The sequence below is a fragment of the Oryzias latipes genome, chromosome 7 (genome assembly GCF_053564925.1).
Source record: "Oryzias latipes strain Hd-rR chromosome 7, Olatipes_Hd-rR_3.1".
NCBI lineage: Eukaryota > Metazoa > Chordata > Actinopteri > Beloniformes > Adrianichthyidae > Oryzias > Oryzias latipes.
The window spans coordinates 12980851-13000466 of NC_136243.1; the positions used below are offsets into that span (position 1 = coordinate 12980851).

Consider the following 19616-nt stretch of genomic DNA (forward strand, 5'->3'; position numbering starts at 1 on the left):
AAAATCCTATTTTGCAAAGAAAATGAAAACACTTTTTTTTTTAATAATTCCACCAGAGGGAAAAATCAAATAATATTTAATTATATACTAATAAAGGAAAGAGTAACCTGCTGACAAATTCATGACACTTACTCTGAAACACAATATAACTTTATATTTAGAAATTTGAGAGGGTATTAAAATTATTTGTTATTACTTATTGAATTTCAAATAAACAATTTTAGTAGTTTTTTTGTCTCCATGTTACTTTATCAATGTAAGGTTTTTAATTTAATTTTTATCTGGAAGTCAGTTTTGTGTCCTTTGTATAAAGGACTTAGAAGTTAATCAGATACTTTTAACATTTTAGGGGCTTATTTTGTTTTATTTTATTGATAAATTACATTTTACATGTTTATTTGATTTGATGTTTTTTTGTACCTTTTTAATTCTTTAGTCAGTTAGGCCTACTTAGTAGATGTTTTTTTTTTATCACTAATTTTGTCCAAATAAATCGATGTATTTCTTTTATACCTAGTATTGTTATCCATGTGTAATTTTAGTATTATTTTTTATTTGTGATAATTAAAAGTAATTGTTTTCCTTATAATTAATAAAAGAATTTTCAACTTTAGAAGTTTTGCTTTGTTCAAAATTTTCCTCCATAATTTAGGTGCTCAAACTTCTTCAGGCTGAATACAACTGTACTATTATGTTATTTTTTTATTTCCTAATAACAAGACTTTTGTCTTATTTAAATATTTAATGGCATTGTTCGTTGTTTTTATTTTTAAATAAACGTCAAAATAATACTTTAAGCAGCCGCCATGTTTAACTCAACATAAACTCTTCCCGCCGGTCCGGTGTTTGGATCAAAGGTCGTCTCTTCTCTCCCTCTTGTGGGTGTCATAAAATAAGTATTACGTCAGCTGAGCGGAGATGCGTGCGTGACGAGCTGCATGCAGCCAATGTAGATTCCACTCGAACTCCCATGTAGCCTTGCGAAAAACTAACTACATTTACCACAGTGCAATCTGTACGCATGCGCAAAATGCTTAAAAAATTACAGTCGAGCAAAATTGACCGGCAACGGACTACAATTTTTGCGGACATGCGCAGTAAGACACCCAAGTCCTTTAAATATACTGTACGTGCAAAGATGGCAGCTCAAGTCGACTTTCTCCGCGCAAAAGTAGAAGAAGAGAGAATGAGGGACAGCTTTGAGAAGTTCATAAAAGAAAAGAAGAAGAAGAAAAGGGACCTGTCGCCGTCCGCGGACAAGCGGGAGAGGCTCGAGAAGAAGGCGAAGCTCCATCACCACCAGCACGCTGAGCTGGGAACCCAGCGCCCGCATCAGCTCCAGCAAACCCCCAAACTGCACAACCTCAGCGCTGATAACAAACACGTCCTGCACGTCCGCAGCCACCAGCACAGCAACGGCTTCACCAGCGGCGTGAAACGCAGCTCTGCGGGGAGCTTCAGCGCGCAGAAGAAGCCCGTTCAGCCACCTGATCTGTTCACGTTCACGCCCCTCACCGTGGTCCAGGCCGGGCCGCAGCCATTCACGGAGAAGCGCCGGGAGAAGGAGCTGAAGCCGAGGAAGGAGAACGTCACACATGTGCAGCTCAAGAAGAAAAGTGAGTTTGATGTTTAGTATTTTGTGTGTGTGTGTGGGGGGGGGGGGGGGGGGGGGGGGAATAACCCATCACGTGACTGGATTGATGCTGCAGTAAACAATGGAAGTCAAGAATCCTGCAGGTGCAGGCTAGAAAATGACTTTTGTCTGATTTGAACTGTATCCAGCTGCAGAAGTGGGTTAATTTTCATTGAAAAAAGTCACGTGACCTTGTGGATTTGTGTTCTACACACCATATGAGGTTTGTAATGCCCCCCCCCCCCCCCCCTTCTTTTTGACAGCCTGCATGGTTTCAGAGCCAAGAGCCCACCAGGAGAACGGCAAGTCTCTGACACTGGAAGAGTATCTCCTGAAGAAGAAAAAAAAGAAGAAGAGGAAGCACCGCGAGGAAGATCACAGACCCAAGAAGATCCGGCATGTGCACCACAGAGCAGTTCAGACCGTCTGCGCAGGTCTGGATGTTGGGAAGGCTTCTCTGGCTGATTCCACGAAGCAGGAAAGCTGCCGCCGCCGCCACCACCATCACCCCTGCAGAGATCCACCCTACCCACATGCTCCAAAATGGTGCCACGCCCCCTTTCTCTCCCATCAAGAGCACTTCATCCGCAGCTCTTGCCTCCAGACGGGTACCAGGTACGGGCGCTTCATGCACGAGGAGAGGCAGCCCAACGGTGGCGGGGCGGTGCTGCACGCCTACGCCGACGAGCTGGCCCGCCTCAGTCCCAGCGAGATGGAGGGATTTGCCAAGGAGTTCCTGGAGTTGGCCTTCGCCGAGAAGCCCAAGGGCGCCGCAGCCTACGCCCTGTCAGTGGTGCACAGGGCGGCTGCCTACCTGCCCGACTTTCTGGACTACTTCGCCTTCAACTTCCCCAACACGCCGGTCAAAGTGGAGATACTGGGCAAGAAAGACATCGAAACCACTACGATAGGCAACTTTCACTCTCAGGTATGGTGCAAAAGAGAAAAGAAAGATTTGGGGGGAAAATCTGAGTCACAGCATGAGGATCAGACACATGAATCAGATTTAAGGTGCCAGAGACACAGAAAAAAGGGAGACTTCCACCCAAAACAGATGCGCGATGCTTCTCAAAGATTTGATTATCCTAAACAATCTCTAAACGAAGTGGAAGGAATTTGAAAAATTTGGTTGGAACAGAATTTTATTTTTTCAAAATAAAGATCTAATCTCAATATTCCAGTATTTAAAAACACTATGAAACTCCGATAAAAGTTGTGTTTTTGTTTTTCTCATGAAGCATTTCTCTAATGATGGAGAGCATGTATAGTAACATGAGATTAAAGTTGTTTTATCGAGTATTTCTTTAATAGAATTGTTGTGAGTCAGGGACAGAAAAAAAAAAATTCCGTCTGAAAAAGAGCTTGTTTAATTTGTAGATTTATTACATAAACAAATAGATCCGTGTTTTCCTGGCATCTGGATCAAAACTTTGCCGCTGGAATGCTGCGACATTGCTCCCTGTTTTTGCTGAACCGCTGTGTTAGGCTGGAGGTGTGAGGGGCTGTAAGCTAGCGGGAGAGTGTGTGAAAAGGTAGAGCTCTCAGTAATAGGAAAGGGGGCGGGGCTACTTTGCACTAACAGTCCCGCCCACAACTCAGAGGAGAAATTCTACTGAGCTCGTGCCGCCTTAGAAAACAACACAAGCTTTTTGATTTTTGGCAAAAAATGGCGTAATTCTCATTAAAAGACCACTGAAAACGCTTTGAAAATAGGATGATTGAAATGGCACTTTAATATGTTGTCACATAAAGATGCATTTAAGGACTCTTAAACTTCTCTGACTTTTCTGCGTTTCCACCAAGAAATGAAAGCCGCTGAAAGAACGTGGCAAAAAAAGTTTTTTTTTATGTCTGCATGTTCGTGCTTTTAATTTAAATTCTTTTTTTTTTTGACCAAAGATATATTTATACATACTTATTTTATTTAACCCTTATTTATTGTTTATTATGAACAGTATTTTTCTTTTCGACTGTGAAAACGGTTCTTAAAGGAAAAAGACAAAAAACATCAGCAAAAACACAAAACGGTAACAAAGTACAAAATCTGCCCGATACCTGATGAGTAAAACTGGCTGTATTCCCGGCCGGATCAGAGTATTTGCTGGAAAACCTGCTGGTTGGAACTTCATTTTAAGACTTTGTCCTTCGTGCAAACACAATCACTGAGGTCTCTGTTCTAGGTGAGTCGGACCTACTGTGCGGGAACGTACCGGGCCGGACCCATGAGGCAGATCAGCCTGGTGGGAGCCGTGGACGAGGAGGTTGGAGACTATTTTCCAGAGTTTCTAGACATGCTCGAGGAATCACCGTTTCTCAAGGTAGAAACTCTTCATTAATGGTATCCTAAAAATATCTTGAAAACTTTGGTCTATAAGTGACATTATGTTACAACAAAAATAAAGGCTATTATCAGTAAAACGGCGCTTAAAGTGATTCAATTCTGAACGGTGAGGGTGTCATTGTTTTCCCTGCCAGAAGGGGGAGACAGAGCTCAATCTAGGATCTGTTTTTTAGGTGATAGCTTTCTGTTAGATCATAAAAAAAACTACAAAACAAAAAAACAGCCATCGTAAAATGATCAAAAAGAGTAGAAGAGTCCATCCTCCTCTGGTTTGTCTTTTAGTTAGATAGGACAGAGCTATTTTCGTTTGTAACACCATTATCCCTACAAATACTTCACGATGCACTTACCACATGCGCAGCATTGGTACGTTCCATGATGTCCCTTAAGGGGGCTGTACCAACCTCAAGGAAACTGTGAGACGCACCTGTGCTCCCCTTAAAGACCCGCTCTAATTAAATTCATGTTTTTGGTGTTTTTAACATGTTCTTGTTGCATTTTTCTGATGATGGAGGACAATTATTAAGAAAATTAAGCTTAAAATTGCATCTCTGAGTATTTCTTCATTCAAATCGTTGTGAATCGGGGGCTGATCGGGTCACAGGCCCCCTGTTCCCCCCCATTCTGATGCAGACGACTAGATCCATGAACGCCTTTTGTTTTTTTTCCTCGTCCGAGCAAGCATCTGGATCAAAACTGTACGGCTGGATTGCTCCAATATTGCTCGCCGTTTTTGTTCCACCCGCAAAGTTAGATCGGGGGGATGGGACGGGCTGTAAACTAGCTTATGTGTGACCGGAAGGGGGGTTGGGGTCGGTCCGCGCTGACAGTCCCGCCCACAACTAAAGAACTCTTGACGCTTTGCAGAAACTATGCCCCAGAAACTGACAGATTTTCTGATTTCGGCTAAAAGTGGCACAATCTTTCTTAAAATACCTCTGGGAACACTTTACAATAGATCAAAAGATGACAGAGCGGGACTTTAACATGCAGCTGCTCCTCTCTACAACCCTCCATGGGCCAGAACAGCCTACAAACCCGCATCACCCATACGGGTCAACCCCCCCCCCCCCCCAAACCCCCCCCCCCCCCCCATGCAGATGCATGTGACTGAGCGGATACTCTGTTGTCTGATTGTGTGTGGGAACCCAGAGGACGCTGCCGTGGGGAACCCTCTCCAGCCTGAAGCTGGACTGCCGCTCTCAGAGTGACGATGGACCCATCATGTGGGTGCGACCGGGAGAGCAGATGGTCCCCACCGCCGACATGCCCAAGTCTCCATTTAAGCGGCGCAGGTACGAGCGTTTCTGTCAAGAACATGTTTGGTTTCAGGAATCAAAGCCTAAAGTTTGACTTCCGCTTGAAGGTCTATGAACGAGATCAAAAACCTGCACTTCCTGCCGAGGACCAGCGAGCCCAGAGAGGTTCTGTTCGAGGACCGGACGAAGGCCCACGCCGATCACGTGGGCCAAAGCTTTGACTGGCAGAGCACGGCGGCCGTGGGCGTCCTGAAGGCGGTGCACTTTGGAAACGGGTAAACGCCTGCTGACACACTCGAGAACAGGTTAGTGTGACGGAAGTGGGCACGGAAACTGATGGTTGAAAACGCCTTGCAGGGACGCCAAACCCCGGATCACCAAGGACGTGGTTTGCTTTGACGCGGGGGATTTCACGGAGGTGGTGCAGAGGCTGCAGCTGGATCTGTATGAACCTCCGGTCTCTCAGGTGAGAGGAAGAGGCTTTTTTTTTTCACTTCCTCACAGGAGATTCGTGTGGATGAAGCTAAACGGGTGTATGTACAGTGTGTCCAGTGGGTGGATGACGCCAAACTCAACCAGCTGAGACGAGAGGGCATCCGCTACATCCGGGCGCAGCTCTGCGACGACGACATCTACTTCATCCCCAGGAACGTCATCCATCAGTTCAAGACCGTGTCCGCCGTCTGCAGCCTGGCGTGGCACATCCGCCTCAAACAGTACCGCTCCGAAGACGCCGACAAGAGGGAGGAGCCGCTGCTCCCCAGCGACCCCAGCCCCACCTCCGGCCGCGTCTCCTTCTCCTCGCCGGCAAGGCCCTACTCCTCCCTAACCCCATGTGGGAGGCCCCAGGCGGACGCCATCCGGGGCGGCGTGGCAAAGACGGAGGAGCCGGAGTTCCAGAGGCCAACCACACCCACCAGGGAGCCTCAGCCAGCCCCCCCGCAGCCCACCAAGTCTGCCCATCCTCCTGCCACGTACCCGGACCCCCACCCCTTTCTGGCCTCCACGCCCTCAAAGGAGGCCTCCCTTCCAAAGCGTGTTGACCAAACAACAGAGTTCCCAAAGTGACGCCTCCCGACACCCCCCAACCAGCTCCCACATGGGGTTTGAACCTTAAACTGACATTTGGTCAAACTAAATTATTGGTCAAAGTTTTGTGACCTTTAATGTCTCTGGTTGCTCTTATTTTCATTTTTTTACTGTTTAAAGCTAAATAATATATATTTTGTTATTTCATATTCCCCACCATGTCTTATTTAAAGCTTTTGTGTGTTTTGTTCCTTTGATATTGTCCTGACATTTGAGCAGCCTTGGTGTTTTCAAAGGCTCGTACACTAGGGGGCGATCTCAGCGAGGAAACAGGATCTGACCTGCAGACACTTCACGTTGGCTTCTTTCTGTGTAGCCTTAGACATGTGAACATTGATCAGTCTATTCATCAGGGAGGAATCTTTGAGACAGAACCACTGACTGTATATGAGAACTGGACTGAGTAACCCCTCCCGAAGCCAAAATCCTGTAAACGTCTGTAGAGAAATAAATAGCTCTTACTCAGTCATTGTATTCTTTGGAGTAACCTTTTTTTTAACCCTTGTGCTATCCTAGACACTTTACCGTTGGGAGTTGGGTCATCTAGACCCACTAGACAGTGCTCTGAACCTTTTTTCTTCAATGATTTGTGATCTTCACTGGTGTCCATGGATTACATGAAATCTTTCCACCTTTATCCACCTTTGTCATGGTAGGGAGAACACCTCAATGTAAGGGGGGGGGGGGGGGGGGGTCATCTGAGATAGCACAAGGGTTAACCCTTGTTTTTTTGATAATCCTAATTTATTATTCATGATTATATTTTTCTTTATTGCAAATGATTCAAGTCATGAACTGACCAATCACAGGCCTCAATAAAAGTAGGTAACGTTTGGCAGATTCTCTTGCTTTTAAGTGGTAGAGGTGTGGCCTTCCAACACGCTTACTCCTGATTGGCGAAAGTGGTTGCCATAGAAACGTTCACTTAGCCTGACTGGACCAATCACCGCTTACTGACAACATCTGGCTCCAACATGGCAAAAGATGGTGACTAAAGTGTTGACATCACACTCACTCCGTCCAGTTCTCATATACAGTCAATGATTATAACGGTTGTTTATTCAGTCTGCTTTGGAAATGTCATTTGTGGCCATATTTATCATTTGATTTTTTTTATCATGCCAGCTTTTAGTTATAGAGATAATTGTGTAGACGAGGCTACTATGCTTGAGAGCAGGAGAGGAGATCGCTGAGGGTTTTTTTCACGATGCGTGATGCGCATCTCTTAGTGCCTTGCTCTGTCAGGGTTAGGCCAGAAGTGTTTGGTGACCCGATGGACTCCATCTTTTCACTCCATATTCTCAGTTTACCCATCATCCATCTCTGGGTGTGTTGATGTTTGCTCTGAATCCTGGGTTCAACAGCAACTTCAGACGTTTCACAGCACCAACACTTCAAAAAGATTTTAATAAATAACTTGTCTGGCTGTGCAGCTGGATCACATGTGCACCCATGACCTCCGTCAGTCTTCTCCATCTTTTGAGAAGAAACTAAAGTTTTGCAAACAGTCTGCTTCCTTCGCTGCACACAGACACACCTGCATACATAAATGGGGTCCTTTGCTCTATAAAAACTACAAAACGCGTCGAAAGCTCGTTTGCTTATTTGGGAAAAGCTATGAGACACTTCCTGTGTTCTTCCTGCAGGGGGTGCTGCTGCGCTCTCCCGCGTGGGTCCATCAGCCCCTCTATGTGCGCCTCACACCCAGGTCTCTGGATACGCTCTTGGGCCCTTTGGCTTCCTGAAGCGGCTCCCAAATCCTGTCGAGGACAAAACCCAATTTAAAAAAATAACCGAAATGCGGCGTGGAGCTCACAGAAACACGCAGGCCTACCAAACTTGAACCCTGCCAAGGAGGCGTTGAGTGACTGAGGAGGGGCTGAAGGTTGGGTGGGAGGCGGAGGTGGGGAGACTTTGGCTGAGGATGAAAGCTGCATTAGTCCATATCACAACATGTATGTAGAGACCAGCATGTATCAAAGTAGCAGTACTTACGTCTTAGTTTATTTTTAAGACATTTAAGGCTCTGAAAGGCAGAAAAAGACATGACAAAGACAAAAATGTTATAATTTGCCTTAAAATCCTCCTTAAGTGATCAAAGTGTGCTACTGGAGTGTGTACCTTTGTTCTAGTTATGCCTTTTTCACTGCTTTTGTCTGAATTGGTTCCTGAATTCACGATGGAAGTCGGCCTGAGGTTCACGTCATGTTCGGCTTGAGCTGAAACGTAAGATGGCGCAATAAATCCTGCTGGTCCATTAAAAACACTGAGCTCACTCTTTACTGTCAAATGTTTGCTAGTCTAGTTTTTGACTACAACGTTCAGAGGCTCGATTGCCTGCTGCAGAAGAACTACTCACCGCTTCCTCCTCCAATGGCCACCACAGGAAGTGGGGCAATAGGCCGAAACACTGCGAGGGGCTCTGCGGCAGAGACAAGCAGAGAAACCACCCAGAATATTAGCACAGCTATTCAAACTCTATAAAAGAATGAAATGCTTTATTATGAAGATTCACCATCAGAATGACCCCCCCCCCGGTTCAAAATGAGCTAAATTTGAGGTTGAACAGATCATGTCACACCAGCCCTGAACAAAAAATAAATCCAGTAGAAGAGATGAAGTCACTGGTCCTTTACTCCTCTCATGCTACGTTCACACCGGGCAGGTGACACGTGTTCAGTTACATGCTTAGCATTTGGTGTTCACACTGGACAAGCAGGGAGGGGCTTCTTCTTCTTTTTCTATTGTTTAGTAGCGCATACCCGCCACCTACAGCTTGAAAATCTGCCTTGGTGCAAAATGTCAAAGAGCTGCAAATGTCATGAATCTTGCTCCAGACTTTTTTTCTTTCACAGCTCTCTTCCGATAAATGACGATAAAATTCCGACGTTGTGTCATAATTCCTGTTGGGCACGAACCACAATTATTCATTTCTCCTCAACGACCATTTTTCAAACCATTGGCACTACTGCGTATAACACATCACTACCAAATCTTTGTCCCTGATTGGTCAAAGTTCAGTCTGGTTTAACTTTCAACGCATGTCCAGTTGAAGCGTTTTTTTGAACGTAGAGCCTGACAACGATCTTAGAAATGTGGGTGGCTACATGTAAATGCGAGAGATTGGAACTTTGAAGCCCGAAATGGCCGCTTGAATGCGTGTTGCATAGGGCGCTGTGAATGTAGCTTCACATGTTTCCTCACTTTTCTGATTGTTTTTCCTGTTTCAGCTGCAGCAGACGACTGATGCTACAAACACTCCGGCCTTGGCAACATATGTTCAAACAACCACTTCCAATGGAAACGCATGAAGTCTGTATTATGCGTCAACTAACCGTTGAGCTATCCTAGGCACTTTTACATTAGGAGTGGGGTCATCTGGACCCTACTAGACAGTGCTCTGAACCTTTATTCTTCAATGATTTGTGATCTTCACTGGTGTCCATGGATTACATGAAATCTTTCCACCTTTATCCACCTTTGTTATGGTAAGGAGAACATGTCAATGTAAGGGGGGGGGTCATCTAAGATAGCACAAGGGCTAAATGTGCGTTCAAAGTCAAACCATGACCAGTCGGGGACTGGGATTTGATAGTGATTTATGGATGGCGTCCCTTTTAATTCACAGAAGTGCCAACCGTTGAAAATTCATCATGAAGGAGAAAATAATCACAGAGTTATATGACACCAAGTCTTTCATATGTCAGAAGAGAGCTGTGAAAAACAAGTCTGGAGCAAGACTCACAGGATTTGCACCGCTTTGACATTTCACACAAAGCTTCTTTCAGCTATAAGTACTCGCACTAGAATCTGGTAGAGACAGTCTGTGTATAACACTGCATGCTAGAAGCATGTTCAAGAACCCGCATTCAGTGTGTTCTTGAACACGAGTCAAAGGTGAACGTAGGACAAAAGTCAAGTCGGCAACAACGACATGCCCCAAAGCTGCAAAACAAGCCAAAACAACAGCTCTGTGGTCAGACCAGCCTGCTCTGATCTTTGCTGTCTGGTCTTGCGTTACCTCTAAACCTCCACTTGATCTGATCTGAGCAACGAGCACCGCAGAAGTGTTTAGACATTTGTCTTTCAGTGACGACAACAAGGACAATGTGGTGTTCATTCGTTTTAACTTGCTGGTTGAAGGCATTTCAGATTAAGATTAAGATCAATTTTATTAATCCCCATAGGGAAATTCAGTTGTAGTAGCAGCACCATAAAAAAATGAATACAGAATATACTGAGAAGAAAAATATACAGGCAAAACTCTAAAAAAAAACTCTCAAGACTCTTATTTACATGTACACTCATGGTTTCCAGATGAATTGTAGTCTGGATTGAATTTTATTGTAATTTATGTCATTCTAGTTTGACATTTAGTCCGAATTTTGGTTAATGAGCTCTGCTACTAGAGGATGATATAGTGCAGAAGGGAGTTTATGGGTTTTTTAGTGGTAAAATGCAACACAAGATCATTTCTGGTGTGTAAATGTATGACGGTCTTTTTGTTTCATTTAACCCTTTTTATGAGTTGATAAGTGTCTTTTAGGAAGTTCTGACGACTGCTACCAACTTAATCTTGAAAATTCTTCTTCTCTTTACCTTGTCTTGAACTTTTAGCCCGAACACTCTAGAAAAAACACAAGCACAAAAAGACGTTATCATTTTAAGAGTTCATATTAGTTGTACTTCACAGGATTTTGTCGTAGCTACAATCCGGTCAGTCATCGTCACCTTACTCCTGATGAAAGAGTGGAGGAAACCTTTGGGCTCAGAGCTGCCGGCCCACTCCGAGGACAGGCCGACCCTCGGCGTCGCCTGTGAGGGAGGCGGACACACTTGGACGCTTCTTTCGACTGCAGCTGAATGAAACACAAACAAGAACTTCAAGACCCACTCCGATGACAATGCTCTTGAGGCATTTTTCTGAAGATGGATGAAGAAAATCAAGCTCAAGATAGCATTTCAGAGGATTTCTTTATTATAATTGTTGTGAATAAGGAGCAGATGAAAAGTGTTGATTGAAAAATAGCATATTTGTTACGTTGAAATGGGTGGGACACAAGGTCCCTGCTACAAGCTCTCGGCAATGGGAAGAGGGGGGCGGGGTTGCTCAATGCCAACGGTCTCGCCCACAACTTAGAGGGGGATATTAATAAACTACTGCCACTCTGCACAAACTATGTCCTAGAAAACAACACAAGTTTTTTGATTTGGTCTAAAAAGGGCAAAATATAGTCTATTGACCACAGGGAACAATTTGAAAATAGATCAAAAGTTGATCAGAGTGTGAGATTTTATGGAAAGATGGAAGAAACTTCAGGTGAGGAGCTTACTCTGAGGAAGAGATGGAGCAGGGAGGGGGTTTGTGATCACACAGGAATTGTTGGGGTTGGAGGTCGTGTCCAGTGGACGATCAAACTTGATCATAGGTGCTTTCAATATGATAGAAAACAAATTATAGCAGTCAAATGCAGAACTAATTCGTATTTAAAGTTGTCACATTATTATTAGCCAGCTTTTCTTAAAAGGTCTTACCAGAGATGGCCACTTCTGCTCTCCAACTCTAGAAGAGAAAGAGTAAGGAGTTCATTGCAAACAGAGGAACTGATCATGCAAAGAATTCAAGAAGAAAATTGAGAGCAATTTCTTTTATTAAAAATAAAATAAAAGATGTCGCTTCATCTGGGTTTGAAGTTTGAAGACACCTGGTGTAGGTCTGGGTTTGTGTGTGCGGGACAGCATGTGGGTCACATCAGAAGAACCCAAGTGTGACCTTCCAGAAAAGGCAAGTTAGTAAAACATCTCTCACCTTTTTCTTCACACAACTTGTGTCCCTGATGTGGACGGTGCCTGCAGGCTCAGACCAGATCTGATCCGGTGAGCCTCCTCCTGGATCCAGTGTCAGTGCCGGGGTGACCTCCGGCTGCTGCTCGCACGGAGCTGAAAACAAAAATGTTATCATACATCATTAAACACCTAATTTAATCTTTTTTTTATTGTTAAATATATTATTTGTAACAATCTAAACAGCTTTTTTTTTTAAATACCTGGATCGGTGGCTAACTCAAATGACTCTGGGGTTCTTTCTGGAAGCGGTGGGACCGGTGAAGGGGGGCTCCCTGGGTTTAAGGTCAAAGATAAGATTAAAGTGTTGCCGTTTCTGGACGGCGTTGGGATTTTGATGATTTGCGATTAAAAAAATCGTGTTACCTGCTAACTCTTTAACAGCTTCTGCTGCAAAATTGGGAGGAAAGACAACGGACAACCTTTCACACAGATCCTGATGCTCTGAAAAGGTATTCCAAGTTTAGAAATACTGTCAAATATTATGAATAGAGAGAACACACTCATAGCATTTTTTACTTTTAGAAAGATGTCTAAACTTGGGCTCTAACCTTCATTTGCAGCCAAGACAAAGGATTCAGGGGTTCGTTCGGGAAGAGGAGGAGGTGTTTCTTCATTGGCTGAAACTTTGAAAATAAATGACATGTATAATTTTGAGTGTTTGTTGTTGAGACGATGATAGGAACACCTTGCAGTTCCCATGTACCTGAGGCAGGAGAGTTTGAGTTCAGCATCTGGTCATTCAGGAGCAGCGATGGAGTTTTGAAGATCGGGCTGAGTGTCCATGTGGAGTCTTCGGCTGACGCCTCCTCTGATGACGGGGAGCTCAGGGGAGTGTCAAAGTAAGGGTCTTCCACCATCAGACAAATGGTTTCCGCCACAGCCTTCGCAGGTGGAGTGCTGCCTGTCGGAGCATCCCCGTTCTCCTGGATCCTCCCCTCTGCAGGCTCCCTCTGGTCCTTGAGCACGAGTGTGGGGGAGGTCCGGGGCTCCGTGTCGAAGTTGTGGTGGGTGATTAGAACCTCTGGAGGAGTCGGAAGGTGCCGATGCTGATTCCAAAGGTCTTCCTCCTCGCCATGCAGCTGGTTCTGCTCTGGTGTGAACTCAGTGTCATCACTCAGGTCAGACAGCTCAGGTTCAGAGTCAGTCAGGTCTGGTATCTGTTCAAGAAGGAATAGCAGGTTTACTTAAATTTCTAATCAGAAATCTGAGATTTACAAAAATGCAGAGAAATAATTAAGTTAAAAAAATTTTTAGGATTTCCAAGCAAAAAGTCTTGCCATTATGTTCTTTATTCACAGTAAACAGGGTCTGAATGCCAACATCTATGATGCCATATTTCTGAATTTGACTTTGAGACTGTTGACTTCCTGCTATTCACGTCTATTTAGCCCATACAGGTGTGCTTCAATCATGATCCCTACATTTGATGCGTTTCTTCCAGAAAATATTTCAAATCTTGATGTCACGTCAAGTCGAACTTTTACAAGTCAAGCAAAATTTGGTGGGGCCCAATAATACCCTACCCTCTGTTCCTAAAATTGAAACAAACCCAAAAGTATTGAGTGTTGCAGTTCCCAAAATGACCACTAGGGGCTTGTTCTAGAGGGGTCTCAAATTCCATTGGCTTTCATGTTAACCCTTGTGCTATCTTAGATGACCCCACCCTTACTTTGACGTGTTCTCCCTACCATGACAAAGGTGGAATAAAGGTGGAAAGATTTCATGTAATCCATGGATACCAGTGAAGATCACAAATGATTGAAGAAAAAAGGTTCAGAGCACTGTCTAGTGGGTCTAGATGACCCAACTCCCAATGTTAAAGTGCTTAGGATAGCACAAGGGTTACAAAGTTCAACTTTTACCCAAAAAAACATATTTACAGTCTGATCTTGGAAACTTTTATGATGGTATTACTTTATGGTCAATTTGAACTGATGGTTTGATTATTTTAGCTATAGCTAAAGTTGAGCAATTTTACACGTGATATTTGATCTGGGGTTAGGTGGATTCAACAAAATTCATTTTACTTTACAAGAAGTCTGGGTGTAATGAAGGTTAGATGCGTTTGTTCACAGCATTTGAACAGAGAGGCAGCTCCACAACAAACTACAGCTTTTCTATCCATAACCCTTGTGCTATCGTAGGCACTTTAACATTGGGAGTTGGGTGATTTTTGATCTTCACTGGTGTCCATGGATTACATGAAATCTTTCCACCTTTATCCACCTTTGTCATGGTGGGGAAAACACGTCAATGTAAGGGTGGCGTCATCTAACATAACACAAGGGTTAAACCTGCTTGTGTTTGTGTGCATTCCTCAACAGTAAGTCAAATAACCAACCACCAGCCAATAATTTACACTCATTAAGTTAACTTATTAGAAGAGCCCTGCGTGGTGGGGGCATGACCTGAAACTGTTTTGTACATGTAAATACGATTATGGGGCCGTGAGGCAACATGTTTCCTCTTCAAAGAACATGGAAAAGAAAATCAAGGTAATAACCGCTGTGGTTCGTGTAAGGCGGGGTGTGTGCTGCTGACACTGATCACTTCACCGTGTTCTTCTGCTTCTGAAACCACAAGTCTCCCACAGCTGCTGTGTGTGTTCTATGAGAGCGTGTTGTTGTGAATGCACTTTTTATTCTGGAAATTATAATATGCATGTTAATTCTGAGGATTTTTTTACGATCACCTTTAGTAAGAAGTACACAATGTCATTATGAAAATTTCCTTTCTGACCATTATTGTGCATTCTCAGTCATAGGCTCCTCTTAAAAGCTGTTTTGGGATAAATTAGGTTTTAGTTTTTTGTGCACCCCATTGATTTTAACATGTCATATTAAATGTCTAAAGATACACTCCTTTGAAATTCTTGTTTTTGGTGTTTTCAACACGTTCTTGTAGACTTTTTTCTCATAATGCACGACATACATTTAAAAAAATTACGCTTAAAATTGGGTTTCTGAGTACTTCTTTATTCAAATTGTTGTGGATAAGGAGCAGATGAAAGAAATGCGGTTTAAAAAAGAGCTTATTTGATAGAAAAATACGCTGGGCGGGCCACAAGCTCCCTGCTGCATCCACTTGAAGACAAATAGATTCACAAGCAGATGGTTTTCCTCGTCCGAGCTGGATAGCTCCAATGATGCTCACCACTTTTGTTGCACAGATAATGTTAGGTTGAGGGTGTGAGGGGCTGTAAGCTAGTGGAAGAGCTCTCAGTAATGGTGAGAGGAAGTGGGGCAGGGCTGCTCTGTATCAATGGTCCTGCCCAAAACTCAGAGGTGAATTTCTATTGAACTCCTGCCCCTCTGCACAAACTATGTCTTAGAAAACAACAGGCTTTGTTGTTGTTGTTGTTGCTAAAAATGGCATAATCATAAATAGAATACCTCTGGGAGGGCTTATACAATAGATAAAAAATGACTAGATTTAATCTATCAGTGCAAAGCACTGAGGTGGACTTGTAGTGGTTTAGGCATTATCTTTCCATCAGTGGAAAATTTGGTGGCAAACAATACTAAAATAACAGTAACCTAACAAACAAAGGGGATTTAAACACAAATGGAAAAAGATACTACTTAAGAGATGTGGTTTTGTTGATTTTTACGATACTTAATAAGAATAAAAGCAAAAATAATAACAAAAAAACATTGAAAGTCTAACTGAGCTTTGATGCCACAGCTTAAGAGAAGACAAAAAAAAAGTAACCACACCCTAACTATTCTAAACATTTAATGGGAGTTTTTTTTTTTAGATAATGGAAACAAAAACAAAACAATCCACGATTGGCTGACCTGTCTAAATAAACGTCCTTTTTTAATTTTTATTTCGTACTGTAGGGATGTTTGCATAAGTTGCTCACCTTGATTTGGGAAGGATGCGCTTCCATGCAATCCAAATACCTCTGAAACAAAACCTTGATGGTTCTGTAGACCAACAGATATTGTTCCTGAGATAAAACAACAAAAACCTGCTCTGTTAGGTGTCACTGCCCTGGGGAATGATGCACACACGGCCAAACAACACTTTAACTGTGATGAGTAAGGTTGACTTTGACGCTGATCACTTGAAATGCGGTTCTGCTTGTTTGGCTCACGGTTACCTTTGTTTGCACAACGGAGGGCCGCTGCGTCCTCATGTCTTGAACAAGAGTGTAAATGTTGAAATCTGGAGTAATCATCTGTAAACAGGCGCAGAAGGGAAACAGTGCATAACGTCTTTGTCATTCTGTGTGACGAAAGAGGCTCTGAAGAGATTTCTCACCTGCTTCCTGAGGAGGTTCCATGTGTAATCAATGACACACAACACTCCTGTTCTGCCACAGCCAGCACTGCGATTCCAGCAGAAAAACACACATAATTCCATTTAAACAGCCGGCCTTCAACTACCTTACAGCAGAATTCCTGAGTCATCGCTTTTCGAGTTGTTTTGAGTCTTTATATTTGATTTAATATGTTTTCAGTGCAGATCAGTATGTAGTAGAAATGCTGCTTTGCTGCACTTCTTTCGAAAGCTTCCTGTGTTCCAAAGAATTGTGTGCTGTTCAAAACAGGTTTCTAAAAATGTCATGTAAAAAATTAACTGGTTTGGTCTTATTTGGAGCCAACTCATTTTATTTCAACATGGAGCTAAACAAAATCCAAAAGCCACAGCGACTGTTTCAAAATGCCACACAGTCAGTCGCAGCATGGTGGGTCATCAACTCAACACCCGCACTTGTTTCCTGTGTCGCATTGAGAAGAGGAGCAACCTCATCTACAGTGCCCACGAGAAACAGGCTGGCAAAGCTGCGCGTTGATCAAAGTGTGGGCTTTTTCTTATAATCTCTGCTTGACAGAAACTTTCACACACGTGAGCGGAACATTTCTATACATGTACATTAAATGACTGAGATCCTGCAAACAGGAGCCAAAACAATAAAACAATCGATCTAAAAATCCTCTAAAATGTCAAAGGGGTTATAAACAAACATTAAATATATGTGTGTATATATATATGTACATATTTTTATTTTATTTAATTTTTTTGCGAAGGAAAAAAATATGATTAGCCTCCAAATGGCAAATTTTCCATTTAGAAAAGCACCACCAGCCGATATAATGAAAGTGGAGGGCATGCTTTTATTATTGTTTTACATGTTTTTCATTCCATTCATCTATAAACCTGTTTGTTCACAAACCAGAGCAATAGCTCTAAGGGGCCTCCTTACTAACCCACATACAGGCAGCAGGAAATGCACATTAGACCAAATACATAAAGTTTGTTTCCAATTCTCTCAGTGGAATAAAAGTTTAATCAAGCCTTTATCTCAACTTCCTGTTATTGACTAAGCCTCACGAAAAATGTACCCATTTGGTATTTATTTGAAATTAATTTATTAAGGGTTAAAGTTCTCTGTGGGCTGCACGGTGGCGCAGTGGTTAGTCTCACAGCAAGAAGACCCCCGGGACAGGCCCCGGCAGCCCCATGACCCCGAAAGGGTCAAAACGGGCTAAGAAAATGAATGAGTGAAGTTCACTGTCTAAACAGGATGATGATAAAGTCAAATCAGCAGTGTTCCTTATACAATGTCCTGTGGAACTCCATATGGAGTTAAGCAACAGTTTAAAAGTACTTTTTAATGGACCAAATTAATGCTAACTGCTAAATTATTTAAAGTCCCACTTGATCGTCTTTTGATCTATTTCAAAAGACTTCCCAGTGGTCTTTTGATTATGATTATGCTGCTTTTAGCAAAAAAAAAAAAAGAAAAAAAGCTGTGTTGTTTTGTAGGACAAAGTTTCTATAGAGCAGCAGAAGTTCATTAGAAATGAAGCAACCCCGCCCCCCTAGCCTTCCCCATTTCTGAGAGGTCTGTGTTTACACTCTCTCTCAGCCCCTCACAGCACAAACCTAACATTAGCAAAACGGTGAGCAATATTGGAGCTATCCAGCCGTACAGTTTTAAAGCCAGATGCCAGCTCAGACGACTAAAACAAAGACGTACATTTGTCTGCAAGTTAATGTGTCAGAATGGAGTGGAACGGGGAGCATGTGGCCCGCCCAGTTTATTTCCTGCCTCACAAATACACTCTTTTTGAAACAGCCTTTTTTTCATCTGCTACTGAATCACAATGATTTTAATAAAGAAATACTCTGAAGTTTAATATTAAGCCTAATTCTCTTTACATATGTACTTCATCATGAGAAAATGTGAATAATTTTGAAGTGATCAAGGGGAAGTTTTTATCTTGAAATGTTTGTTTTTTGAAAGAAATAATTAACTTTTAAGAATAATTACTTAAGAGACTTAACTTGAAGCTTTTTTTTTTTAAATAAAAAATAAAATAAAAAACACACACAATCAAGATTTCCAATAAAAATAGACTCTTATTTGTCAGCTTTGTTAACTGGAAACAGTGTCTCACCTGCAGTGGATGCAGATAGGGATGTCATCGTGAGGCTGAAAGGAGCGCATCTCATACAACATGTCCAAAATGGGAGGGATCGAGTCCGGCACGCCGTGATCTGGCCAGTTGACATAGTGCAGTTGTTTCAAAGTGCGGCTGCACTGGAAGAAATTGGAGGACTTCAGAAAGCTTGTACACAAGTCCATGCTGAACACAATTGAGTCAGAGAGAGCAACTCCAAGAAATCTGCACATCCCATCTCTACTATCTCATATGTAACAACCGAGCAGGAGAGGATGTATTCATGTTCAGTGGCTGTAAACCAACACCAGCTGGTTATCTCTTGGCTGGTCTCAGGAGAAAGGTTCTGACATCTGCTTTCAGTCAGTGCTTACATCAAGATAAGTCACCCTTAATGTCCTTGTCAGATAATCTCCTTTGCTTTCTTCTGAATCCTGTTGAAAAAGAAAAAAGAAGTTCCTCTTTAATTTACCGCTTTAAAATCAGATGTGAGAGTTTCCTAATAAAAAATAGCCTTAAAAGTTTAGGCGGGTGATGAATGACATAGTAGAAGTGTCGGGTAGATAAGACAAGCATATGTATAAACTGTTTTAGGAAACTGCTAAAGAAGGAAGTGTGACTGTGACTACAAAGTTACTCACACAGAAAACGGAAAACGGCTCACAGGTAAACGTTTCCCCGAGTGTCTGGGGCCAGTAGATCTCACACTTTTTCTAGAAAAAACAAACAAGAAAGAATAATAATTTGATGAAAATAACTAATTTTCTCACATTTAATAACAAACTGAAACCATGCATACCTTCCCCATCTCAAACTCTCGACAGGCCATCACGATAACCTAGAATATATATGTAAAAAATTAAACTGCTATAGCCCATTTTTGATGCAAGTATTAGGAAAAGAATGTTTACGAGAAGAAAACAACCTGAATGTTAAATTCCCAGATCATTCTTAAGAAGTCCACCACTGTGTGTGGAAGTGGACCCTGAGTGGCAATATATGCCCTGGGTTCTGACACCCCCTATACAGAAAAC

General features: G+C 42.7%; 2 protein-coding genes across 5 annotated transcripts in view; one reads left to right on the forward strand and one right to left on the reverse strand.

Moving 5' to 3' along the window:
* The first annotated feature begins 866 nt into the window (after positions 1-866).
* rsbn1 (round spermatid basic protein 1) lies at positions 867-7778 on the forward strand. Its single transcript, XM_011477553.4, has 7 exons — positions 867-1616; positions 1897-2561; positions 3814-3951; positions 5127-5269; positions 5341-5508; positions 5591-5699; positions 5777-7778. The coding sequence occupies exons 1-7, from the start codon at positions 1022-1024 to the stop codon at positions 6299-6301; spliced, it is 2343 nt and encodes a 780-aa protein (XP_011475855.2). The 5' UTR covers positions 867-1021; the 3' UTR covers positions 6302-7778.
* The window catches only part of ptpn22 (protein tyrosine phosphatase non-receptor type 22), a 30460-nt gene continuing 18554 nt past the window's right edge, over positions 7711-19616 (reverse strand). For all 4 annotated transcript variants that reach the window (XM_078950238.1, XM_023956845.2, XM_023956844.2 and 1 more), the window contains 22 exons: positions 19508-19603; positions 19382-19420; positions 19224-19295; positions 18957-19016; positions 18580-18722; positions 16436-16502; positions 16275-16352; positions 16035-16121; positions 12873-13326; positions 12718-12792; positions 12533-12610; positions 12370-12441; positions 12132-12262; positions 11858-11885; positions 11656-11754; positions 11054-11181; positions 10922-10949; positions 8682-8744; positions 8444-8541; positions 8318-8348; positions 8157-8240; positions 7711-8082 (listed from right to left, as the gene is read on the reverse strand). In XM_078950238.1, coding sequence (XP_078806364.1) covers positions 8021-8082; positions 8157-8240; positions 8318-8348; positions 8444-8541; positions 8682-8744; positions 10922-10949; positions 11054-11181; positions 11656-11754; positions 11858-11885; positions 12132-12262; positions 12370-12441; positions 12533-12610; positions 12718-12792; positions 12873-13326; positions 16035-16121; positions 16275-16352; positions 16436-16502; positions 18580-18722; positions 18957-19016; positions 19224-19295; positions 19382-19420; positions 19508-19603 — 2073 coding nt within the window. In that variant the 3' untranslated portion in view covers positions 7711-8020. The remainder of the gene's footprint in view (positions 8083-8156; positions 8241-8317; positions 8349-8443; positions 8542-8681; positions 8745-10921; positions 10950-11053; positions 11182-11655; positions 11755-11857; positions 11886-12131; positions 12263-12369; positions 12442-12532; positions 12611-12717; positions 12793-12872; positions 13327-16034; positions 16122-16274; positions 16353-16435; positions 16503-18579; positions 18723-18956; positions 19017-19223; positions 19296-19381; positions 19421-19507; positions 19604-19616) is intronic.